The sequence below is a fragment of the Drosophila melanogaster genome, chromosome X, assembly GCF_000001215.4.
Source record: "Drosophila melanogaster chromosome X".
Classification (NCBI taxonomy): Eukaryota; Metazoa; Arthropoda; class Insecta; order Diptera; family Drosophilidae; genus Drosophila; species Drosophila melanogaster.
Genome location: NC_004354.4, coordinates 4,111,114 through 4,135,074, shown reverse-complemented (window position 1 = coordinate 4,135,074; position 23,961 = coordinate 4,111,114). Strand labels below are relative to the sequence as shown.

Sequence of the window (23,961 nt, the reverse complement as noted above, 5' to 3'; positions counted from 1 at the left end):
AATCATTAGCTTTGCAATGCAACTTGAGCTTGAAATTGTACCAGATCAGTGTCATACTCTAGAGCAAAGTTAGTTTGGAATGCATGAGTAGCTGGCATGCGTGCAGTGAAAACTGAAACTGAAACTCCAAGTGACAACTAACCAATTCTAACTTTCCCATGACTTTCGCAGGGACGAAAAGGAGCCGCTCCGCACGCCAACAGGCAGCATCAAACAGAACTCGACCATCGAATTCGACGGGCGATTCGTGCACTCGCGCAGTGGCGAGATAATCGGGAAGAATTCGGCGGTGTAAGGAGGTTATCCTCCGTGTCCTGGAACTCCAGAGTCCAACCGCAATGTGCACAAAACGATGAGGAGGGAAACATATATGGAAATACACATATATGTATGATGATCTAGCGAGAACAAGCCAAAGCCAAAGCTGGGGGAAGAGCACTTGAATATCGATCGATTGGCACACTAAGTTGGTTTTAATTTACTTTCGTACACAGCGTAAATCTTACTAAATGTCTTACTATAACGCATACGATATCTTAACAACATCTAACTTCTAAAACATAGCACATTAAGCTCGAAAAACCAGCAAGCAAGCATACGAAGAAGTAAGAAATAATAACTCAATGTCGCTTCATTTTCTAGTTTAAACAAGTATTTTATATCGCTGCATTTGCTTTGTTTTTCCTTAGTCCAAAAAAAAAAATCACAAATGAACACAAGAAATTACAAATAACGATATGAACCAAGCAGGAGAAGTAAATGAATATGCAAGAGATGATATGGAAAGGACCTAGCCTAAGTTATATATATGAATGTATGCAAGAAAGAAATCTTAAATTAATGCCTTACAAACAAAAAATTACAATTATTTAGCAGCTAAAGCGCAGAGGAGGGATTTATGCATGTAAGCCGCAAGGAATGAGATCGATTTCTTTAGTATAACTAACTTAAACATGCCATAAATAAGTTTTAACATTAAGTTTGACCCTGATCCCGATCATCATCCCCCACCAATTCGTAGTACTTAAAACGCTAAACAAAAGACTTGCGAGCATTTCTTTCCACAACACCATGACATTGGATAGATTAAAGGAAGAACAGCAAAAGAATGGACTTGAATAACATACTTAGTTGATATCGAAATCCTTGGTTTCCTACTGCTAATTCGTATACTTAACCACCAGAAAGTGTAACCCACAGACGGCACTTAATGAATAATGCTCAATGTACATTAATGTTGAAGAAATTGAATATTTGAAAATGTTTACAAACTGCTTAGCTGCTTGAACAACGGAAATAAGCATACCGAACCACCTCCGCATCCGGTTCATAGCACACAAGATCAATCTTGATGAGAGAATCTATAACTTAGCATAGAATTATCCGAGAACTACGAGATTGCCAAACATTAACAACCTATCATAACCCTTCAACCCACTTCCATCGAACAACTGCAAATCGCTCAGTTTTGTGTTAAAAGTATTTTCTTATGTATGTAAAAATTAAACAAAATTGTAGTTAAGAGATCTAAAACGCATTAATCTAATGGATATATAAATCTAAAAAAAATATATATATGTATGTACATGTATTTAAAGTTACTCGTAAGTTTTTTTTTCTACACGAAACAGATAATACAAAATAAAAAAAAAAAAAAAACAAAACGAAAAGCAAAAGCGAACTACGTATATGTTATCACGCCGATCTGAATGTATGTATGTACGTTAACGCCCCATGAGAGACGCATTTTTTATTTGATAGCCGTAAAAATCCTTAAAAACGCTGAGATCCCCCACTTTTCAGTTCGTTGCCTATGAGCTTTGTACCTTCTGTTGCCAATTAAGTCAAGCGCCTTGCCAGAGCTTTTTACCTATAAATATACACGATACTCTATGAAAGACCTATTGAATAACCCACGAAGCGAACCCAAGTCGAGATTACAGGAGGCTATATACACATTTGAATTTGGATGCGATTGTTTGAAAAACTGCTGGTCATTCGAGCATATGAAATATGTTTGCAAGAAACCGAACGCAGCTTTGTTCGGCGGCAGAGTGTAGCTTTTTATATGAACTAAACAAAATTGATGAAAAATTATACACTGAAACTGAAACGGGGGAAATAAATCTTATTTACTGTACTATAATTCCAATCGATGTAGTTTTAATTCCCATTTGGCGGTAATAATAAACCAGTATTGACCCAATCCCTTGTCAATGAAGCAACATTTTTTTTTTAAATAGGTTTCGATAACACTACCAATTTTATTTGCGTCAATTGGGAGGCACACAGGGGAAGCTTATGTATATCTAATGTAACTAATCTCCAACAATTTGCAAAACCTATAGGCCTATATATAATACAATGGGGCAACTTAAAGCGTTCTTATAGCTTAGGTACAACAAAGACAGAGAATTAGTTCATTTGGGTTTACCTTTCGAGGTAAAATAAATAACCTTCGTGCAGATAGACTAGGTACTATCTTACGAAGATATTATACAACTTTTCTTTGAGCATTATACAACTAGTAGTGTTTTCATATTTAAAATTTGCGCAAGTACGCGGTGTAGTTAGAAAAAATCTCATTTGATTTCAATCCGAAAATGTCTGGTTAAAAAAAAAAAAGAGTGACTTAGTCTGAACTTAAATCATCAAAATGTTTGCCTACACCATGTTTTTATAAAATATATAGAAAATATGAAGTAAAAAGTATTAAATAAATTGGGGCTAAACTATGAGGAGACGGAACACATTAAGTAAATTCACTAGGATGATAGTTTGCTATATATACAATTAGGTCCCGGGTTAGACCTCCATGCCGCCATCGGATCGCTGGCCCTTCTTCAGGAGCGCCTCCTCGGCGGCTAGCTTGGTCTTCTCAGTGCGCGTGTGCCAGACGAGCACATCCGTGCACCTATTGGCCAGTGGCTGCAGCTGATCCCTGGTGGTCAGATGCCTCAGGATCTCGCTCTCCTGATAGCCTCTTTGCACCTCGTACGAGAACGTGGCCTGCGGATTCCTGATGAAGAGATCCATGCTGATGGCGAAGGCGGCCATGTCGATGGGGAATGGTCTTTCCGGTCGCCAAGCGGCATTGAATCCGGTCACCTTAGTGCCATCCTCCGTAAGCAGGGGTCGCTCCACCATCAGACCGCCGACCAAACCCACCGGCCAGACGCCCACGCGACCCCTTTCGATTTTGCTCATCTCGGCGAACAGTTCCGTGGAGTAGGAGTTGTCGTCGTCCATGAAGAACACTATAGAGTGCCGATCGACGTCGACATGGTTCCTCAACCAGGCCAAAGCCAGATTTCTTTGCTCCACGCCGCGTGGCTTAATCCAGTTGGGGTCCTTGCCCTTCAGCTTGAACTCAGATGGCGTCTTGATGTTCAGCAACGTGGAACGCTTCTCCAATCCGGCTCTATCCAAAAGGTTTCTGACCAGCGGAGTGGTGGCGTTCGTGTCCTCCACAATGATCCAGTGCAGGTGCGGCAGCAGCATAAAGAGGTGAGATAGTCTGTTGGAATACGGGGCGTTACTTAAAGGTATTGGTATGTATGCGGTTTATGATTTACTCTACCTGGTTAGCTCGGCTTTCTGGGCGGGCCGTGGATACGTTGGCGTTACGGCGTAAATCGTGGGTAACGTGTCGCCTTGGACGAACATGGCCTGGAGGTATTCTGGACCCTGGCATGTGCGCTTCCCGTTTCGGTGCACCATCATCAGCACCACGAGGAAGACAATGATCAGGATGAGGACCTGGCGCGGGCGAATGCGGACCTCCGACATCCTGCGGCAGTTGGTAAAAACCGAATTTTGTTAAAACAAACAAATCGGCGAGCTGTGTGCCTAAATAACGACATGCTAGCGGAACGAACGGTCGCACCATCAAGTTCCGGGCAACTATCGATATTCTTCGTCTCCAGTGTGGTTACACTTAAGGTTTATTATAGGAAATGTATTTTACTATACTTTAAGAATAAAAACAAAAAAGACAACTTATACCGTGTTTTATTTATCTGTTTAAATTTAAATTCTGCAAAATCAACCCCTGACATTCAGTGTCCGAAATTCAGAATTTCACAATTTGACGAACAAGATCATATTGTTCCCAGCAGACACCTACTTCCAATTATGATCGCCTGGTGCGAATTAATTGGAAATCTGCCCAAAACCGCGAAAATCAGTCCTAATTTTGTAGTGCAAATCGGCGAAAAACCTATCCCACGTACCAGGCAAACAGAAATGCTAGGAAGTGACCAACGCCAAAGTGACCAAATTTTGTTTCCAGTAGACACCTTTCTGCTAATTATGATCGCCTGGTGCAAAGAAATTGGAAATCTGCCCAAAACCGCGAAAGTCAGTCCTAATTTTGTAGTGCAAATCGGCGAAAAACCTATCCCACGTACCAGGCAAACAGAATTGCCAGGAAGTGACCAACGCTCATTTTGTTTCCAGTAGACACCTTCCTGCTAATTATGATCGCCTGGTGCAAAGAAATTGGAAATCTGCCCAAAACCGCGAAAGTCAGTCCTAATTTTGTAGTGCAAATCGGCGAAAAACCTATCCCACGTACCAGGCAAACAGAATTGCCAGGAAGTGACCAACGCTCATTTTGTTTCCAGTAGACACCTTTCTGCTAATTATGATCGCCTGGTGCAAAGAAATTGGAAATCTGCCCAAAACCGCGAAAGTCAGTCCTAATTTTGTAGTGCAAATCGGCGAAAAACCTATCCCACGTACCAGGCAAACAGAATTGCCAGGAAGTGACCAACGCTCATTTTGTTTCCAGTAGACACCTTTCTGCTAATTATGATCGCCTGGTGCAAAGAAATTGGAAATCTGCCCAAAACCGCGAAAGTCAGGCCTCATTTTGTTAGGCAAATCGGGGAAAATACGATCCCATGTACCAGGCAAACAGAAATGCCAGGAAGTGACCAACGCTCAATTTGTTTCCAGCAGACACCTTCCTGCTAATTATGATCGCCTGGTGCGAAGAAATTGGATATCTGCCCAAAACCACGAGAAATTAAATAAAAACTCACTATTTTGGTTTTTAATATTTTATTCACTTATATTGTATAAATAATATCCTATGTCTTAATAATAATAGAAAACTAATAATAATAATAGCTTAATTTCTAACACGCCGGTCGCATTTCCGCTCGATGATGTCCTCCAGTTGCCTTCTGCCGGTGCCCAAGGGATAGATCTGATGCAGGAAATCTGGTACCTTAGTTTACACCATCAGCTCCATTCATCAATACTTAAACCTGCAATATCCTATGTGTACCCAACCCTCGAAATTCATTGTAAATCGAATGCAGCTGTTTTCTTTTTTTTTTTTTGTTAAATTTTATTTCGATTCTCCACAGAAATACACTTCTCTCCAGTATATGATAATTTAAACAAATTATAAATTAAATTTCGGTTTCCCATTCAGTTGCTGCTTCTGCTTCGATTGGTTAATCGATTTTCGGACCATTACGATTAAATTCTAAAGCCTTTCGCTTGTTTCGCATGTACAAATATTGGTATGTATAAGTTATATATAGGGATGGGTTGGAATTTTGGGGGATCGGGAATTGGGGGTTACTTAGTAGGTTCATCAGTAGTAAATAGACTTAGTCGTAGACTTTGTTACATGTATGTATATCTATGATTATAGTTCCCACTGTGCTCTCTGCTGCTTCAATTCTCGCCACTCCACTCCGTTCCCAATTATTGTTATTTTGTATTTCAAACTCAACAAGTGCACGCAAGACGGAAATAATGCAGACTGAACTGTACGCAACTCGAGCGATTACTCCGATATCTAATATCCGATAAATTGAACAATACGCTAGCTACGTAAAAACAAAAGGCCAAACTAAAACAAACGATCCTAGTTTTGGTCTGTCGGCCGATGTCTCGACCTTCAAACTCCAAGCTCGAGCCACCCTCGTCCTACGAAAAAGGCGGTTTACTATAAGCGGGGAAAATGAATGTCCGATTATCTTGACTGATCCTTCTTCGTATGCCTCTGTGATTTTCTTTGTCTCGAGTCGCAATTTACTATTTATATACACATACACACAACTACAATATATATATTACATAAATACACACATAAGAAACTTTTTTTTTTGTGTTTTTTCCGTTTGTTTATAAGTAATTAATAATATTTCAGTATTATGTTTAATTACTGGCCTATCGTATAATTTAATTTCATGTTCTTTTCCATACCCTTATATATTCGGTTTTGTGTATCTTGTTTCTGTTTCTCGTTAGTTCTCAATTGTCTAAAATTGTTGCAGTGTACATTGGCTTAGTTTGACTTAGTGGTTGTACATATATAACACTAGTTTACACGAAAGATGTACGTCTTTAAAACACGTTTCTTAGACTAATTTGAGTTTGCTGAAATTAAACATGTGTTTTCTAAATAGAACGGAAAAACTGTTTTGATATTTTCGAAAAGAGCGTTGGATGTAAAAGGAAGTAATGTTTACTGGCGAAAAACAAGAGGGAATGCTATAGTCGAGTTCCCCAACTATCACATACCCGTTACTCAGCTAATGTGAATGCGAACGCGAAATTTTATCATTTTTCATTTAAAAATTCTTCAAAAGTGTGGGCGTGACATTTTTGTGCGGTTTGTGGGCGTTAGAGTGGGCGTGGCAACATGGGTCAACAAACTTATACTGCGTCTATGTCTCTAGAATCTTTATGCTGAATCTCAACCATCTACCTTTTATAGTTCCTGAGATCTCGACGTTCATACGGACAGACGGACGTGGCTATTGATGCTGATCAAGAATATATATATACTTTATATGGTCGGAAAGTCTTCCTTCTGCCTGTTACATACTTTTCAATGTATCTAGTATACCCTTTTACTCTACGAGTAACGGGTATAATAACCAGTCGACTATAAAACACGTAGTATTTAAATAATTTGTTTGAAATACAATTCACTAAACAATATTTTGACAGGTTTATTCCATTCGCAGGTTGGTATTAATATTCGTATGATAAACCTACAGTTAGCTGGGTTCGGATACACTCATTCGCTTTAGAATTTTAATTAGAAAATATAACGCTCCTTAAGGTAACCGCCAAAAGGCCAAATTTGTAAACTAGTGTGTGTTTCCTTAATGTTTGCTTAATGTGTGTGGTACAGATACAAATATTTCATATATTCCATATTATCGTCCTCCTAGCAACTCAGTTAAAATTCTCCTGCTCTGACTTTTGATTCTGCTGCGGATGGCTAACATGGTTTAGAGCAGCACAGCAACAGCTCTGGCCGAGTGTTGCATGCGGAGTTTTAGAGGGTCAAGGGTCAAGGTTCAAGGGTCAGGACTCGGGGTGTTGAGTGGTGTTGAATACATGTCCCGCTTTACGGCATATTACTTAACTTTTATTTTCAAAATATACAGCGATTGAAGCAAAACAGTTTCACATATATCTAAAAAACATTTCGCACTGTTTGTTCTGTTTATTCGGACATGCCCACTTCCTCTGGGCATTCCAAATGGGACTTTTAAATGTTTTAATGATTAGCTTTAAATAGGCTTTCTCGATTCGCACTTTAGATACTTTAAATTAATGATTTATTTCCGTAATTTTATTCCGACTTTTGTTCACCTAACTGCTACCTGCTGTTACATACTCGATTTTAAACGGTTAACGTTTGCATTTAAAAAAAAAAAAGTTACGTTAATAGATGCACGTATATAATGTATATTCCTATTGATAGCAATTTAGTTGCGCTCTTTATACTTACGAGTTTACTTAACGCTTATTGTTTGTTTGTTTCTCCGTATCCGCCTTTGACTCCAATTCATTTCTTCACTGCCGAACTTTTTCGTGTTTGTTACTTTTAAATTAATTCTTGTTTAAATAGTTACGATATCTATACTTCTATACCCTCGGAGAGACCATCTGAGGCTCTCCCAGCTAAACGGCGGCATTTTTCGTAAGTGCATAATAGTGTTTTTGCCGGTATTTTGTGGTTCTCTGTTTGCATTCGGTTATTCGGTTTAACATACTCTCCTCTTGAGGCTTATTTATGGCTAGCCGGAGCAAAGAAGCGGCCTTACATAGTTTACTTTAAATAGTCGTTATCATACACACATATCAAATATCTTCCGTGGGGCTTTCTGTTTTGCTCTGTTCTATCCTGTTCTGATTTGTTCTGTTTCCACTAATCCATAACACAGAGATCGAACTGCCCACACGACTTCTGGTCCACTATGTACACGCGACGTTGACTCGGTTTAATATCTAGGATTAGGATTTCCTCCAAACAACGCGCCCAAAAATTGGGCATATGAAACAATGACGAAAAAACGTTTGCATAATAATTATTAAAGTACAATAATAGTAATAGTAATGGTAAAACGTTGCGTTTTCGGGATCCAGAAGGTTGTAAATTAACAAAAGCAGATCCAAATGCTTGATTGAACATCACTATCTGACCATCGCTTCTTGAGGCGAAAAAAAAAAAAACGTTTAAATCTCGGTCAACTTATGTTAAATAAATATTCACTTGAAGCTTTCGTAAGATCACTTCATTTAGTTATGATTTCCTTCTTATTCACAGCTGAACGCTCTCCTTCTCTATAAAATTTTCTTTCTGCAACAGTTAACCTATTAGGCATGCGGCACCGGAACCCTAGCCGACACGATCCTGTACTCCTGCACTCACACTGGAAACACCTGAAGATACTTCTTGACAACGGTGACCCCATGGGTTAGATGTCTACCCTGATCCTCGGCTGCCGCGCTTGCAAAAGTTAATCAATAGTTCGGCTATCGACTCGTTACATTAATTAGCATTAAAGCGTATCATTATTGCAATAATATATAGTGTGTGTACGATATCGGTAGATATATAAACAATAGCCCAGCAAAAAAAAAAAAAATTTTAACTTTTAGAACACTCTATTCCAACCAATCTGCTCTCCTGATTTCAGCCGACGTTGGATGCTCTCGTTAGATTGCTGCCGATATTGCTGACGTTGCTATTGTGATTGACGCCGATGTTGCTGATTTCGATTTCGCTGACGCTGCAGCGATTGCTGTTTGTGTGGTTTCTAGGTCTCCTGCTCCTGCTCTTGCTCGTTGTAGTACGTTACGTACTTACTGTTGGCAATGGCATTCCAGGCTGCAAAAGTGTACAACAAAATGTTAATAATGAGGCAATAGTTGCTGTTCGCACAAAGGTGTGTGAATACTGATATACTGATAGTTGATAGCATAGCAAAAAAAACCAAAAAGGAAACCCCAACCCGAGTACTCACTTTTGGCGATGTAGTCGACGATTAGTTCCGTGTTGGTCATCATCGCCGGACATGAAGGCGGTGGCGGCTGCATTGCAATATCCTCCGTGGCTGCATCCGCCTTAAGGTCGGCCATGAAGCTCAGTTCTTGCAGGCTCTCGTCGTCCTCCTCGTCGTCATCGTCGTCGTTGTTGTTGTTGTTGTAGGTCACAAACACAGGCAGAACCATCTTCGCCTCCGGATTGGGAGTCGCCTTGGTCTTGACCTGCGGCTGCAAGGCATCCTGCTCCTGAGAGTTGCTGCGACTGCAGCTGGTGCTCCGGGCAGCAGCGGCAGCACGGGCTGCGGCTATGATGGCCGCCTCGATGTCGTTGCATGTTTCCAGCTGTTGCATCGATATGGAGTTGGGACTCGGCAGCGTCTCCTCGCTGCTGCTGGCCTTGCTTAGGAAAGTGTTAACGTGCTCCTTAATAGACGTGTTGGCGGCAGCATAGATGCCGCTGTCCCCGGACTGATTGGCCACTCCACCAAGCATACCGGAAACGGATGCAAGACAAGCGGCACCGTTGCCGCCCGACGATGATGAAATCGAGACCGAGGACGATGAGGTGGACGTGCTCGCCGATGCGGACGAAGCACCCGAGGGCGTGGACGAGTTAATGGGACTGGCGACGCTGGATGAGGTAGCGGTTGCCCCCGCATTAGGTGACGATTGTGCCGCCTCTGCAGAAATTGAGAGCATGTCAAGGCTGGCTGAGCTGTTGACTGCATCCGAAGCCGCACCAGAATCATTCAGATGCTGATCGCTGCTGGCGCTGATATCCTGCTGTCGCTCTTGCTTCTTCTCTGGTCGTCGTCCCAGGCATTCCAGTTCCTTGTCCAGATCTTGGTCCACGTCTTCGGTGTCATCTTGGGTCACATCAGATTCCCCTTCAGTTTGCTGTTTCTTGTTTGAAGACTGCTTGTGCTGGCCCTCCTCCTCATCATCCAAGTTGTCGTCGAAGAGTTTTAGCTCATCCTCGTTGAAATCACCGAATATGAACTCATTGTTGCTCCTGCCTGCTTCGCGATCATCGTTGAGTATGATAACAGCACGCCTGCCGGCGGTGGCCTCCAAAACGGCTCCGGCTCCCTTCGCAATACAACTGCTACTGGGCAGCTTGTGGATCCCGCCGATTAGCTTTTTGGCTCCCTCGGTCTGCGTGGCAGCCGTGGTCTTTTGTGTAGTAGTAGTGCTGGTGCTGGTCGTCGCCCTTGGCGTGGTGGAAATGGACAGACTGATTGACGGCACATCTTGACTAGGCTTCGTTGGCTTCTTGCTGCAACTGCTGCTGGGAGATAGCTCCTTTGGCTTGGCCTTGGCCTTGCCCGAGGGTAAAGCTGCTATAGCAGACGATGCAGTAGAAGTTGAAGTTTGAGTCGAGCCGTGTGTGGAGGATGAGGAATAACAAGGAACTGTAACTGCAGCTGGAACTGTAACTGTAGTTGGAGCTGGAGCTGAGGCTGCGACTGCGGTTGAGGTAGTTGTTACAGCTGCCGGCGGCGATACGGCCGAATGGGTGTTCTCTGTCAGCTGCTGCTTGGCTGCCGCTGCAAAGTTGTACAACGAGGAGGACGCCGATGCCGAGGTGGAGGCTGCGACGGCCACAGACACGTTGTTGGTGCTATGCCGCTTGACGGTCTTTTCTAGTGCCGGATACTGTTGATCCAAGTTGCTACTATTGCAGCTGTAGCTGGTGTCGTGCTCCACGCTCTTGGATTTCTGCAGAGCTGGCGGTGAGCAGGATGTGGAAGAGGTGCTGGCGACAGAACTGCTGACACTGCTGATCATGGAGGCTGTTAGAGTTGGCGTGATCATGCTGTAAGCCGGTATCTGCACCTGCGCCAGCAGCTCCGGCGAGTTGGTGGACTCCGCATCGCTGCTGCTGCTGGGCGGCGTTGCATTGAGACTCTGCGAATAACTGATGGAACTGGACGAGGATGGTGGCGTATTTTGGCTGCTGACAACCGTCGCCTGATTGGCTGCACCTCCACTGGCAGCCACTGCCGTAACAGCACCTGGCAGCTCCGGGAAATCGGGTCGCGACTTGGATTTGCCGCCACTCTTGATCTGCATCTTGTCGCCCAGCTCCAACTCGGTGTCGCTGGCCGTGGCATTGTTTAGAGCCTCCTGCTTGTTCCGGGCGATATCCGCATACGAAATGGGGGCTGCAGCATTGTTGTTTTGCTTGGCCTGGCGTTGACTGGCTGACGGCGCCCCCCGTTGTTTGTTGTTGCCACCGCCTAGGCTCTTCTTCTTCCCCGTCTGGATGGGCAGGGAGTGGACCGAGTCGAGATCACTGGAGTCAGATTTCTCCGATGGGGGCATAGACGACGTGGACTTGCGCCGTGAGCTATCCACCTGATTCGAAACCGCCGAGCCGCTGTGATGGTGATGATGGTGGTGATGATGATGGTGGTGATGGTGGTGCTGCCCCTGTGGCGCCTGGTAGTGCTCCTGGTACTGTTGGCTCTGTTGCTGCTGTTGCTTATAGTTGACACTGCCTCCACCATTGTTGCTGTTGTACGGAGTATAGTAGTGCATCCGCTGGGACATGATGTTGGAGGACGCGGACTTGGTGATCTGCTGCATGCGCTGTAAGTTGCCGCCCGTGACGGCAGCTGCAGCCACCGCCGCATCGTCCATGGTAACAGCACGCTGCTTCTTTGGTTTCTTCTTCTTGGTAACCACATGGAACTCAGCGGTCTCCGACAAGACGGTATTCAGGGCATCCAGTTCGGACATGCGCGCCAAGGCGGGCAGCGCCAGCGGCAGCTCCTTCTGGCCCACAGTCTCCAGCTCCGACCAGGCAGCGGATATTTCCTGGTGGTCACCCAGGTACTGCAACTCCTCGGTGCCCCAGGACCGACGCTCGCCCTTCCGCTGCTGCGTTCCTGGATTGTTGCTGTTGCGCACTTGCACCGTCGGCGTCGATTGCTGTTGCTGCTCCTTGTTGCAGTTTTTGTTAATATCCGCCACGGATGCCGAGTTGTGCTTGCCACTGTTTGAGGAACCAGAGGCCGTCGACGACGATCCGCCCGAGGATGCATTGTTCGTGCCCTTCTTATGTCGCATCATCTCCGTGGTCGCCGACTGGCGCTTCAAATCGTCCACCTCCATTTTTGAGCAGGTGCGCAGCTCCTCCAACGAGTTGCTCTTCTTGAGCTTGTTTTGCTTCTTGCGCTCCTTCTTGCGCTGTCCAGCGGCACTGTTTCCGCCACCGTTGACATCGTTTTCAATGTACTTGACGAGCTGCTCAACAGGATCATTGCCCCTATAGCCGGCAACCGACTCCACATCGACGGTGGTGGTGTTGCGCTCCTGCTGCGACTTCTTCTTCGTCTTCTGCTTGGTGGGCTGCTGCATGCCAATGCCGATCCCAGAAACCGTTCCAGCCGCGCCTCCGACCGGTGCCTGTTGCAACTGGCTGTAGGATGCAGCCACCGCCGCCGCTGCCATGGCCGTTGTTGTAGTGTTGGTGCCCGTGGAGAGCAGCGTGGAGACACTATTCTGACGGTGAGCGACAGTAGAGGTGGGTACACTGGATCCCACCGTGGGGGTTATTAGAGCTGTGAACTGGTTTGCGTTACCGTTGCCGTTGCTACTGCTGGCGGCAGCACTGGCGCCACTGGCGCCACTGGAGCCACTGGCTGCACTGCCCCCGAAACCATCGCCCAATGCATTTCCATTCTCGTCTAGCTGTCGCTGTAATAAAACAAAAAAAAAATAAAGAATGATGTTGTAAACATTAGAATTCTCGGAGTTTGTATTAGCAGTCGAAAGAAGAGTCACAAGCTGCACTTATAGTTCTGTAATTATAACCCTTATGTTTACTCACAGTAGTCGTCTTGCCACCCATTGGCGCAGCTGCCACTGCCGCTGCGGCGGGGACCATGCGTCCAATCTTCGCAGGTCGCAGATCGCTAGACAGTGCGTCAGAGGAGGCACCGCAGTTGCTACCGCCAGACACGGCCGAGGAGGAGGTAGAGGGCTTGCTGCCCTCCACGGCAGCTGGCGAACCTGCACCGCCGCCGTAAACTGAGGAGCACGCCGTGTAGTTGTCGTTGAGCGACACGTAGCCGGCCTCTACCTTGCGCTTCTCCTCCTCCAGGCCGAGACCAAATTGTCCGGTGAGGGCGGCCAGGTATTGTGCCTGCTGCTGCAGCTTCCTCCTGGCAGACAGCTCCAGGACGGAAAAATGCAACCGGTCGTCGATTAGGAACTTTTTGCCGGCACCGGTGTACCTGGCCTCCAATGGCGTGTCGTTTAGGGCGTCAATCAGAAACTTCATCGAGGGGTTCTGAGGATCCAATTGCTGTACATGAAATTGAAAGCGGGGGAATTAGAAATGTATGTACACAGCCCCATCTGCGCGGATCCCAAAATCACGAGATTAATCACAGAGTGTAGGTCGATGCAAGAAGTTTGTCTCTTACAAACTCGTTCGTTAGTCGATTTAGATAGAAATCAATCTACTATGTGAAAGATTATCTAATCGACAGTAAATGGCTCCAATACTTGGCATCGCTTACCTCCAACATGTTGTCGTCTTGGTCGCCGCTGGCACCGACAACGGCGCTGGCACCAACACCCGTCGCATCGTCCATGTCCAAGTCGAACTGATTGTTTGCCTCCGTATCGCGCGATTGAGTTATCAGGCTGCTGCAACTGCCGGTGCTGCTGCGGTGGTGGTGCTTGTTACCGACCGACCCCGAAAACGAGCCACCTGCAGCTTCTGTCGAAGGCTGAGCCTGTTGCTTATTCTGCTTGGCTTCCATGGCAGACGATGCCGGCTCAAAGTTAACACTGCTGGGCAGGCTGCCTCCTTCGCGCTGCCGGCCCGAGACGTTTAAGTTCTTGATCTTTTTGGATGCGGATGCGGAGGAGGTGGCGTTTTGGTTGTGCTGCTGTTGCTGCTGCTGCTGCCGGCGATTGGAGCGACCACTCAGCTGGTAATCACAGTTGAAACGTTGGGTTGCTGCCGCTGTCGCTGCTGCTGCCGCCGCCGCCGAGGTTGTGGCCAGTTCGCTGCGGTGCGCCGCCTCAACGAGATCCTGCAGGGAGCCGCCCTGCTTGTGCCGCTGGCCGGGATCCGTTGACCGGTGATTGGTGGAATTATAGCTGCTGTTGTGCCCTGCACTGCTGCTGCTCCCGCCGCTCGAGCCTGTTGCTGCACTGGACGTTAGTGCGGATGGGTTGATTGTGAGGCAGGATTTGATGGCACGATAAGAGATCTCTTCGTCGTACTCAGCCTTTTTGAGCATTTGCTGCAGGCGTAAAAGACGTGAAGCAGAAATATTTATACACACATATATATGTTGCACATACATGAGCCAAAACTTACCAGAAATCGCTCGCTCTTGTTCTTCCTGTCGCCAGGATTTCGATACCAGTAGGCCTCTTCGAGAAGTTTCTTCAATGATGCGTCGTCCAGATCATTAAAATCGCTATCTTCCCAGGTATCGTATTTTGTCTGCAAAAGCGTCGAAGAACAATATTTGGCAATTAGTTTTGCAATTTTTCGGGTCATCAACACGAACACATATGCGTGTAAAACAATAATCGCTGCGACTTAACCTAAAAAAAAAAAAACAAAAGAATTCGGAGCTCCACTTATTCCAAACACATGCCCTTCTGAGTTCCTTATGCGAACTGATGAAGTACCGACCGCAGAGCAATAGAAGTATTAAATGGCACACGGTTCCAGTAAGTAAACGCTCTACATACGCACACACATGTGTACTATATGGTGTTGCACACGAACACAAGAAAACAGAAAAAAAAAAAAAAAACAATAACTGAAATAATAACGGGAATAGGCGAGAAGTTTTCGTGGTTAATGCCGCGGATGTCACCAATGCTTTTATAAGATAAACAAACGCTTTGCGGTTTTATCCGTTCCTTCTGCCCGATTCGGGGTCTTGATTTCAATAATTATCGAAGGCGCTGGTCAAAAAACCGACTGCGATCAGAAATTGAAGTTCCTGTGTGGCGATTACTTGATGGGACCAAATGTAACGGCACTATTTCGAAAGCCACAATCCCAGTCAGTCAGAACGAGATAACAGTATGCTTGGTCTATTTCTACATCATTTTCGAATTCTTTGCCATTAACTTCGTAAACGGTACTTTGGCTTCTATTCGCATACATATATGTATGTATGTGAGTATGTATTCATTAGGGGGATGCAATTTGACTGTCAATATTTATTTTTTTTTTAATAAAATTCGGTTTTCGATAAAACAGTGTTTGTGAGTGAGTAATCGGCTCACTTAAAGTTTTTTCCAAAGGTCATGTTTTAAGGGGATTTCGGCATTTTCATTTTCGACAACTTTAATGGACCGCAAGCGTAAGAATCTATTTTAGTTTATAGCTTAGTGTGCAAATAAACAATATTTATATCTAATTTATGTATACCTTGGTTTTGGTGGTAACGTAAAGATCGGACAACTTGCTGTCCAATACTGGAATTCCACCCAAAATCGAAATTAGTTTCAAATTTTACGTTTACTTAGTTGTTTCTCAACTTAGTCGCCCTGGTAGAGCTCTATTCAAGCCTGGCCATGCATAAGATATGGAGTCCAAACACCATAGAGCTTTGGAGCCTCCAGAACGTACACAAATGTGAAATTTTGCGAGTAACAAACATAACTATACCTTTTTCTTAATAAAACAATATCTTAACTCGGTTTCTGCTTAACATGCACTATATTTCCACCTTAAGATGCAACTCAGCCAGAGCGCACTTACCTTTTTCTTCTTCTGTCGCTTGCCGACATTCTGATCGTCCTGGGTCTTGCCCTTGGCAGTGGCTCCGTACTGGAGTACCCTGCGGTTTGGTCGCGACAGTTCAGCGCTGGGCGAATCCTTTAGCATGGCAAAGACCTGCGAGAAGGACGTATCTCCTGCTGCTGCTTCTGCTGCGGATCCTTTGGCAGCGTCTGCCGTGGCTGCGTGGTTACCAGAGCTATGGCTATTACTAGGGGATGATGACTTCTTGGGGTCATTGCCTCTGCTGCTACTGCCGCTGGTGGCTACATGGTTGGCAGCCACTGGTGCCGCTCCTTGGCTGTCCTCGTCTTTGGCCCCCTGGTTCCTACAGGCCTCGTCAAGCTGCGCGTCTGCCTTCGCCACATGGTCTGACATCATGGTCATAAGCTGCTCCTGTGGGAACGGCGTCGGCGTTGTTTTGGTGACGGTGGTCGTCGTGGTGCTCTCGCTCATCGTGCCAGCGGCAATCGAGACGATGGGCGTGTCCGGTATGATCGTTGGCAGTTTGGCAGCTGCTCCACCAGATGCCACACGATCCGCCGGTGTGTCCGATGATGACGGCGTTTGTTCATTGTTCATCTTCTTTCGTTTGGTGGCATGCAACGAAGGAGAAAAACAAATGCCATTCGAATTCCTCGAATCTGTTAGGGCGTGTGAGAAGAGGGGAATGTTTGTTTTAGTAAACGGGTATATCTCGCATTCCCATTAACTGCTTACAAACTGTTTCTTCTCTTCGCGATGTTTCTAGGTAGCCCAGCTGCCCAGCCGCCGTGTGGTTGCCACCGCGACTGCAAGTGCTCTGCAGGCTGTTCCGCCGATTCCTAACGATTCCTCTCGACTTCCAGACGGTTTGAGGCACAGGGGAGCCCACCTATTGCGCATCAGTTTGGACTCCTGCTGCACTTGACAGGCCTGTCGTCAGTAGCTCTCCTCCGGCTCAAACCTTTGCTCGCGGCATTTACGTAGGTTCCTGGGCACGGGGATGCGGATTGCTCGCAAACAGACCGGAATACGGAAATGTGTGCGCACGGATCTGCAATTGATTGGGAAATGGGGATGAAGTTGAGACTAAAACTGAAACTGAGACATTGGACCACTGACTGGGTGTTTTGCAGCATTTGTTGTTGTTCTGGTCATGCGGACGAGCGACAAGGGGCGGTGGGTGGTAGCAGGTGCGTCTGTTTAGTCTTTGGCGACCCCTTGCGGCCCACTGACTTCGAATTTCTTTAAAAAGCACTGGTCTCTTTCCATATTCATTTTTTTTATTTTTTTTTTTTTTTGGCTAAAAAGCAGTGTTGCTAACTACGCTGCGTGCCAGGGTTGACAAATGCTGTTTGTTGTTTGTAGGGGCAAGCCGTTGAGATTGCTAAATCGGCGTTTGCTCTAGGCTTGCATCTTACTAATCAACACGAGATTGCCTGCCCGTTTTGCAACTAATTAGTGGGATATGCCCATCGAGTTGGCAGCCCTGCGGCTGTTGTCAGTGGCAACACTATCGCAAAACACGTCATTTTGACACAGCTTTTTCACCAATTTCCCGCTCAGCTCGTCAGCATTGGGGCACTGCGGCACAGTTGCCCAGCAGTTGTGGTCACAATTACCCAGTAACTGAAGTTTTCCGCGGATCACAGTAGTCATTTATTGATAAATACGCCAGTCGATGACAGCTGTATAACTTTCTGCGCACTCACACGAGCGCACACGAATGTACGCACCCACACACACGCACACAAATTTACGCCTGTGTACATTTCTCTGACCTTCTCAGCGTTTTTATTTTTTGGTTTGGCAACTGAAAAGAAGGGAGCACATAACTGCGCACTCAAGTTCTAGCAACTGCAATTGAGTCGAACGGTTGTGCTTAATATGTTACAGTTGTTTGTAAGCGGGCGAAATTGTTTAATTGCACAGTAGGCACATGAGAAAAAATACCGAACCCGAATTGAAAAACTCTCTGGAATTGTTGTTGTGTTGTGCAGCACTTTGAAAAGGCGACGCGACGCTGCGCAGCACTGCCCATGTCATCAACATTTTTAAACCGCTGATTCACTGTGGCGGTAATCGATTGGTCGATAGTTATTTACGTTTCGCTATCTGGCAATACTGCTGTTTTAGGAAAAAAAAAACGCGTAAAATATAAACAAATGAAAATTAACCACAAATATGAGTTCGACGACGATGTGGCCTCCATATGCGAGTCAACGGTGGGTTCCGCTACGCCTTGGCGTGTTTTGGGTGTTCATTCTAATGGTTTTAACCGCAAACTTGCAGGCCGCCCTAACCGAGGGATGTCGTTTACCCGTCAGGATGCACAAAACGGACGACTGGCCACTAGCGGAGATTGTGAGCATCAAGGAGTTGGATGGGCGCCGGCAGTTTTACGTGCACTATGTGGACTGTGAGTACCAAGTCGTCCAGTGGGAGCATATTTAGTATAACTGCCAATCCGCAGTCAACAAGCGCTTGGACGAGTGGGTCAACGAGGAGGATCTGTACACGCGAAAGGTGCAATTTCCGCGGAGAGACGGCTCACAAACAGGCACCAGCACTGGAGTGACCACGCCACAGCGCCACCATTCCCTAGCGGGCAGCGTTTCTCGGCCTACATCACCGCAACACCCTGGTTCCGGGGCTCTGGCAGCCATCCCCCAGACTCCTACTGGTGCATCAGGCAGTGTTCCTCCCCCTGCTGGCATTCCAAACTCTGTGGCTCCACCCGGAACACCAAGCAGTGGGGGAGAGCTTGTGAATGGCAACAATCTGGCCGCAGCCCTTCAGAAACGCATCAATCGCAAGCGAAAAAACCACGGAGGCTCGGCCCATGGACACCACAGTCTGACCAGTCAACAGCAGCAGTCACATCCGCATCCTACAACTCCGCAGACACCCACGGCTACGCCCGTGCATGTGACCGGCGACGGTTTAATAAGCGGAGCGGCCAATGATGATGGTGATGGATCGCAGGATGGCAAGACGCCCACGCCGAGGCAATCAGGCAGCATGGTTACGCACCAGGACGACGTGGTCACCCGCATGAAGAACGTGGAGATGATCGAGCTGGGCAGGCATCGCATTAAGCCCTGGTATTTCTCACCCTATCCGCAAGAGCTGTGTCAAATGCCCTGCATCTACATCTGCGAGTTCTGCCTGAAGTACAGGAAGAGCAGGAAGTGCCTGGAGAGGCACCTGTCCAAGTGCAATCTTAGGCATCCACCGGGAAACGAGATCTATCGCAAACATACAATTTCCTTCTTTGAAATCGATGGACGCAAAAACAAGGTGTATGCCCAGAACTTGTGCCTGCTTGCCAAACTCTTTCTCGACCACAAGACACTCTACTATGATACCGATCCGTTTCTCTTCTACGTAATGACAGAGTTCGACTCGCGCGGCTTCCACATAGTAGGGTACTTCTCCAAGGAGAAGGAGAGCACAGAGGACTACAACGTGGCCTGCATTCTCACAATGCCTCCGTATCAGCGCAAGGGCTACGGCAAGCTGCTCATTGAGTTCAGCTACGAGTTGTCCAAGTTCGAGGGCAAGACGGGATCGCCGGAGAAACCATTGTCTGATCTGGGTTTGCTGTCCTATCGATCGTACTGGGCGCAAACCATACTGGAGATCTTTATCAGCCAAAACCCGAGCACGGACGGCGAAAAGCCCACTATAACTATAAAGTATGGCTAGTTCTAAGCTTAAAGTAATACAATTTTCAATCCACAGAGATTGTGCTTCATTGCCGAAACATAGATTAATCATGCTCCCAAAATTTTTCTTCACAGCGACATCTGCGAATGCACATCCATCAAAAAAGAGGACGTGATCTCAACGCTGCAGAACCTGAACCTGATCAACTACTACAAGGGCCAGTACATCGTGTGCATCAACCGGGTTATCATCGAGCAACACCGGCGAGCAATGGACAAGCGCAAGATCCGCATCGACTCGAAATGCCTGCACTGGACACCCAAAGACTGGTCCAAGCGCTCCAAATGGTAATCTCCTCATCTTCTCCGTATAAATAACTGAGTTTAAACAGCTTTGAATCCGTTTTTTTTTGTTTTTAGATTTCCGCTACCAATATTCTTCATCGGATGATCCTGGCTTCGTTGTAGCTTGTAGTTTTCATTTACAGTTTCCGTTTTTAATGTTATAAACTAGTTTATATCATACAATATTATATATACTTTTGAGACGACCGGCTAGTTGTTTGTTTCCCGCGGTGGGAGAAGATCCTCCACAAGGCGGTCCATTGCCTGTATCATGCCCATCTCCATACCATTCTCCAATCCATCGACGGCGGTACGCAAACTTCTTAGAGCTTCTTGGTTCTGGGCGAACTCCCGTTGTTGCCGGCATAGATTTAGGCGCGGTTTGTGGGTGGTGTTCAGATGTTCCAGGCACTGCTTCACATCGTTGGAGTCCAGAATGGCGGGACGCAGATCACTGCCCAGTTTGGATCGCAAACTAGCGATATCCTTGGCCGCCTGGTCGACTTGATTCACATCAGATACACGATGGGCATCCACGGCCGCCTGCAGGGCTCCGCACTTCAGGAGCCTCGCCAGCCGCCCAAAGTCCCGCTGATACTCACACTTGGCGTCCAGCCAAATGCGTACTTGCTCCTCCACCTGGCGCTTTACATTGCGGCTGTCTTCCTGAAAACGGCGCATCGCCTCCAGGTGCAGCAGGTATTGGATGTCGTCCATGGTGCCCTCAGTTGTCAATGATGGCGGTGTGGTCGTGGTGGGAGTGGGTGGAGTTTCCATAGTGGCTTACAAAAACTTCTTAGTTTTTAAAGTGGGAAATTCGGATTCGATTGCCGACGCTATCGCTTTCGCAGCTGCTATCGGTAGCATTTGAAGTCGGCTAACGGAGATTTTTGTAACGATAGGCGCGTAGCTATGTTCGAGTCAAATTTGGCTATTAATAACTATATAAAAAAAAAATGAAAATAATTCGAAAATGTAAATAACAACAAGATATGTAGGTTTCCTTACATAAACTAACAGGTTTTTAAAGTTTCTAGAAAACTGAAATAAGTTGTTTGATTTTGCTTACCGATAGTTGGGAAACCAGCTCTTATTGATTTTGGGGCTAAAAATGTAAGCCATGCAAATGAAGTTAACGTTTAAAAACAAGTCAATTCCTTGCAGCACGGAAACCAAGTACTGTAAAAAGTAATTCCCTTTCAATTCAATTTCACTTCTTTAGCAGCATATTTCACCTTCCCTTCCAAGCACCAAATGTCCGGCGACTCTCGCGCGACAGCGTTGCCAGTTAGGCGACGAACACGTTTTAACTATTCGTTTCGTTTAGAAAACACACAACGCTTGCCTAATTTTTTTTAAACATATTCAGTGGACTGATAACTTGGTATTGATATTGACAAATGGGTCGAAACCAGAAGCAAAATTTTTTCGCGGCTCGCAAACGTCAAAAGCGGGAGAATGTGAGTCACCTCAATTTGAAAGGAGAAACATTCCACGTTTTTGGATTTTATTCTTAAATATATTTTTTATCTTAAAGGGTCCCAAGCGCACCGATCGTCAGGCCCAGCCGTATGAGGAGATCAAAAGGGATAATGCCTTCTTCATCAAGTACTACCAACTGCAGAAGATCTGCGCCACCGATGAGGAGTGGACGCAGTTCCTTGCTTCCATCAGGGACAATCTGCCCACTACTTTCCGTGTGACAGGATTCAAGGACGAGGCCAAAGCCCTGCTATCCATTATTGAGACGCAGCTATTCACCGAGTATGTGAGGGCGGTGGCCGAGCTGCACCAGAAGGCGCCCGAGGATGTGGAACGTCCGCTGTGCCTGCCGTGGTATCCAAACGGACTGGCCTACCAGCTGCACCTTACCCGCAAGGACATTCGACGCTCGGAGCCGCTCTACCGGCTGCACAACTTCCTAATTGTGGAGACCACGGCGGGCGGCATCAGCAGGCAGGAGGCCGTATCCATGATCCCGCCAATTGTCCTGGATGTCCGACCCACGGACAAAGTTTTGGACATGTGTGCTGCGCCAGGTTCGAAGACAGCCCAGCTCATTGAGGCTCTGCACGCTGCTCCCGAGGAGCACAAGATTCCGCCCGGCTTTGTGCTGGCCAACGATGTAGACAACAATCGGTGCTACATGCTGGTTCACCAAGCCAAGCGTCTAAACTCGCCCTGCCTGTTGGTGACCAACCACGACAGCAGTGTCTTTCCCAATCTCGTGACCACGAAGCCGGACGGCTCAAAGGCGATCCTTAAGTTCGATAAGATCTTGTGCGATGTACCTTGCTCCGGCGACGGCACACTGCGCAAGAATCCAGACATTTGGCTGAAGTGGAACCTGGCACAGGCCTACAACCTCCACGGCATTCAATACCGCATCGTACGTCGTGGCGCTGAGATGCTGGAGGTTGGCGGAAGGCTGGTGTACTCCACCTGCTCACTGAATCCCATCGAGAACGAGGCGGTGCTGCAGCGGATCATAAAGGATGCCGACGGTGCATTGGAGCTGGTGGATGCGGGGCACTTGGTGCCAGGTCTTAAGTACAAGCCCGGCATGACCGACTGGAAGCTGGCCACCAAGGAGGTGGACCAGATCTTTACCCGCTTTGAGGAAGTGCCTGAAAGCCTGCACACTATAATACGGCCCGGTATGTTCCCTCTGCCGGCCGACGAGATGGCCAAGATCGGGTTGGAGAAGTGCCTCCGCGTATTGCCGCATCTCCAGGACAGCGGCGGCTTCTTTGTAGCCGTGTTGGAGAAGCGTCGTCAGCTAAGCTTCGAAAAGAACGATGTGGTGGAGCTGGTAAAGCTGAACGAGACGGCCAAGCAGCCTGCAGCTGAGCCGCAAGTGGACGCGGATGGCAAGCCCATCGAGGAGAAGTCCGTTCCGTGGGGACCGCAGCGAAAGAAGCGACGTCTGCATGGCTACAAGGAAGATCCTTATGTCTTCTTCGGCGAGAATGATCCTGACTACCAGGCGATCAAGGAGTTCTACCAGCTGGACGAATCCCTTAGTCAACGATGTCTCTTAACTCGCTGTGTCACGGAGAAAAAGAAGAACATCTATTACTGCTCTGAACCCATCCGCGATTTGGTGCTTAACAACGAAAACAACATTAAGATCATCAACACGGGCGTTAAGACATTCGTGCGCTGCGAGAACCGGCATACGGTGCATCCCTTCCGATTGGCCCAGGAGGGCCTCCAGACCTCCAATGCCTTCATGGGCGCCAGCAGGAGAATCCAGGTGGAGCGGGAGGACCTGGTAATGATGCTCAATTGCACTGATCCCACGCAGCCGCCGTCGACTCACGAACTGAAGAAGGAAACCCAGGAGCGCTGCAAGGAATTGGGTAAGTTCAACCGGTTCCTATGCTCTGACGGTTGGCTAATAATGATGTTCCATTTCAGGGGTGGGCAGCTGCATACTTAAGTACGTGGACCAGCGGTTTACGTTGTACACGGTGGGCTGGCGCGGCACCTCCAGTCTGCGCGCCTATGTCCAAAAGGACGAGACCATCCACATTCTCCGACTGCTGGGCGCTGATCTCAGCAAGTTTGAGACCAATAAGTACGAGGACGCGAGAGTGGCGGCTGCTGCTGCAGCGGACGCTGAAGTCGGCAAGAGTGCCGAGGCCGAAGCCGATTCCTCCGGCGATGGTGACGCCACGGAGTCCACATTCTCTGGCAGTGGCGCTATTGATGTCACAGTGGCCGCCGAGACAACAGGCACACCAATGGACACCGAAGTGGTGGCCACCAGTTAGTGTTTGTCGGGAGTAGCTATGAAATCTAGCATTTAAGCAAAGACGATAGAATAAATAAAAAAAAATCGTGTGCAAAAATATCGTATGGCGTTACGCATCTTGTTATTCTAGTGTC

At 46.9% G+C, this 23,961-nt stretch overlaps 6 protein-coding genes across 23 annotated transcripts in view, besides 2 other annotated features; 3 read left to right on the top strand and 3 right to left on the bottom strand.

Annotated features, from left to right (window-relative positions):
• The window catches only part of Fas2 (Fasciclin 2), a 73,207-nt gene extending 71,019 nt beyond the window's left edge, over positions 1-2,188 (top strand). For 3 of the 4 annotated variants that reach the window (NM_001272306.1, NM_080327.3, NM_001297925.1), the window contains one exon: positions 172-692. In NM_001272306.1, the coding sequence (NP_001259235.1) occupies positions 172-295 (124 nt within the window). In that variant the 3' untranslated portion in view covers positions 296-692. Of the gene's footprint in view, positions 1-171 lie in introns of all 4 variants that reach the window. The other variant, NM_001272308.2, reaches the window with a different exon arrangement.
• A 53-nt stretch (positions 2,189-2,241) lies between these two features.
• Positions 2,242-3,864, bottom strand: GlcAT-I (Glucuronyltransferase I). Its single transcript, NM_167003.3, has 2 exons — positions 3,581-3,864; positions 2,242-3,517 (listed from the first exon to the last, which is right to left on the bottom strand). Exons 1-2 carry the CDS (start codon positions 3,787-3,789, stop codon positions 2,806-2,808), a joined length of 921 nt encoding a protein of 306 aa, NP_726910.1. The 5' UTR covers positions 3,790-3,864; the 3' UTR covers positions 2,242-2,805.
• A 1,194-nt stretch (positions 3,865-5,058) lies between these two features.
• On the bottom strand, positions 5,059-18,055 carry tyf (twenty-four). 11 transcript variants are annotated; one of them, NM_001297924.2, is made up of 8 exons: positions 17,180-17,525; positions 16,796-17,111; positions 16,058-16,719; positions 14,651-14,779; positions 13,839-14,573; positions 13,145-13,621; positions 9,288-13,011; positions 5,059-9,151 (listed from the first exon to the last, which is right to left on the bottom strand). In NM_001297924.2, the coding sequence occupies exons 3-8, from the start codon at positions 16,655-16,657 to the stop codon at positions 9,081-9,083; spliced, it is 5,736 nt and encodes a 1,911-aa protein (NP_001284853.1). In that variant the 5' UTR covers positions 16,658-16,719; positions 16,796-17,111; positions 17,180-17,525; the 3' UTR covers positions 5,059-9,080. The 11 variants fall into 11 exon arrangements, with proteins under 11 accessions (NP_001284853.1, NP_001245520.1, NP_001162657.1 ...); NM_001169186.2 differs by lacking the exon at positions 17,180-17,525 and adding an exon at positions 17,794-18,055 and having other exon boundaries at positions 6,128-9,151; NM_131924.3 differs by lacking the exon at positions 17,180-17,525 and adding an exon at positions 17,839-18,055 and having other exon boundaries at positions 8,333-9,151.
• Positions 6,500-6,899: a mobile genetic element.
• On the top strand, positions 17,588-20,275 carry Tip60 (Tat interactive protein 60kDa). 3 transcript variants are annotated; one of them, NM_131923.4, is made up of 5 exons: positions 17,588-18,282; positions 18,350-18,476; positions 18,531-19,755; positions 19,861-20,073; positions 20,146-20,275. In NM_131923.4, coding segments are annotated over exons 1-5 (1,626 nt in total). In that variant the 5' UTR covers positions 17,588-18,222; the 3' UTR covers positions 20,147-20,275. The 3 variants fall into 3 exon arrangements, with proteins under 3 accessions (NP_572151.1, NP_001259233.1, NP_001259234.1); NM_001272304.1 differs by having other exon boundaries at positions 17,633-18,282; positions 18,531-19,778; NM_001272305.1 differs by having other exon boundaries at positions 18,126-18,282.
• On the bottom strand, positions 20,146-21,374 carry dgt4 (dim gamma-tubulin 4). Of its 3 annotated transcripts, NM_001272303.1 has the most exons (3): positions 21,306-21,374; positions 21,140-21,249; positions 20,205-21,011 (listed from the first exon to the last, which is right to left on the bottom strand). In NM_001272303.1, the coding sequence occupies exon 3, from the start codon at positions 20,845-20,847 to the stop codon at positions 20,281-20,283; it is 567 nt and encodes a 188-aa protein (NP_001259232.1). In that variant the 5' UTR covers positions 20,848-21,011; positions 21,140-21,249; positions 21,306-21,374; the 3' UTR covers positions 20,205-20,280. The 3 variants fall into 3 exon arrangements, with proteins under 3 accessions (NP_001259231.1, NP_001259232.1, NP_572150.1); NM_001272302.1 differs by having other exon boundaries at positions 20,146-21,011; positions 21,140-21,374; NM_131922.3 differs by lacking the exons at positions 21,140-21,249; positions 21,306-21,374 and having other exon boundaries at positions 20,205-20,933.
• Positions 21,341-23,919, top strand: Nsun2 (NOP2-Sun domain family, member 2). Its single transcript, NM_143750.3, has 3 exons — positions 21,341-21,530; positions 21,608-23,432; positions 23,491-23,919. The coding sequence occupies exons 1-3, from the start codon at positions 21,471-21,473 to the stop codon at positions 23,844-23,846; spliced, it is 2,241 nt and encodes a 746-aa protein (NP_652007.1). The 5' UTR covers positions 21,341-21,470; the 3' UTR covers positions 23,847-23,919.
• Positions 23,905-23,961: part of a mobile genetic element that runs on past the window's edge.

What these genes read in the sequence shown, in the direction of transcription:
- GlcAT-I (NM_167003.3), bottom strand. Translation starts at nt 3,789, where the DNA reads ATGTCGGAGGTCCGCATTCGCCCGCGCCAGGTCCTCATCCTGATCATT. An exon ending in CAGAAAGCCGAGCTAACCAG is followed by an intron (nt 3,518 to 3,580) that starts GTAGAGTAAATC and finishes GTATTCCAACAG; the next exon opens with ACTATCTCACCTCTTTATGC.
- tyf (NM_001169186.2), bottom strand. Translation starts at nt 16,657, where the DNA reads ATGAACAATGAACAAACGCCGTCATCATCGGACACACCGGCGGATCGT. An exon ending in AAGACGACAACATGTTGGAG is followed by an intron (nt 13,622 to 13,838) that starts GTAAGCGATGCC and finishes TTTCATGTACAG; the next exon opens with CAATTGGATCCTCAGAACCC. An exon ending in TGGGTGGCAAGACGACTACT is followed by an intron (nt 13,012 to 13,144) that starts GTGAGTAAACAT and finishes GTTTTATTACAG; the next exon opens with CGACAGCTAGACGAGAATGG.
- Tip60 (NM_131923.4), top strand. Translation starts at nt 18,223, where the DNA reads ATGAAAATTAACCACAAATATGAGTTCGACGACGATGTGGCCTCCATA. An exon ending in TTACGTGCACTATGTGGACT is followed by an intron (nt 18,477 to 18,530) that starts GTGAGTACCAAG and finishes GCCAATCCGCAG; the next exon opens with TCAACAAGCGCTTGGACGAG. An exon ending in AAGCCCACTATAACTATAAA is followed by an intron (nt 19,756 to 19,860) that starts GTATGGCTAGTT and finishes TTTTCTTCACAG; the next exon opens with CGACATCTGCGAATGCACAT.
- dgt4 (NM_001272302.1), bottom strand. Translation starts at nt 20,847, where the DNA reads ATGGAAACTCCACCCACTCCCACCACGACCACACCGCCATCATTGACA.
- Nsun2 (NM_143750.3), top strand. Translation starts at nt 21,471, where the DNA reads ATGGGTCGAAACCAGAAGCAAAATTTTTTCGCGGCTCGCAAACGTCAA. An exon ending in AACGTCAAAAGCGGGAGAAT is followed by an intron (nt 21,531 to 21,607) that starts GTGAGTCACCTC and finishes TTTATCTTAAAG; the next exon opens with GGTCCCAAGCGCACCGATCG. An exon ending in GGAGCGCTGCAAGGAATTGG is followed by an intron (nt 23,433 to 23,490) that starts GTAAGTTCAACC and finishes GTTCCATTTCAG; the next exon opens with GGGTGGGCAGCTGCATACTT.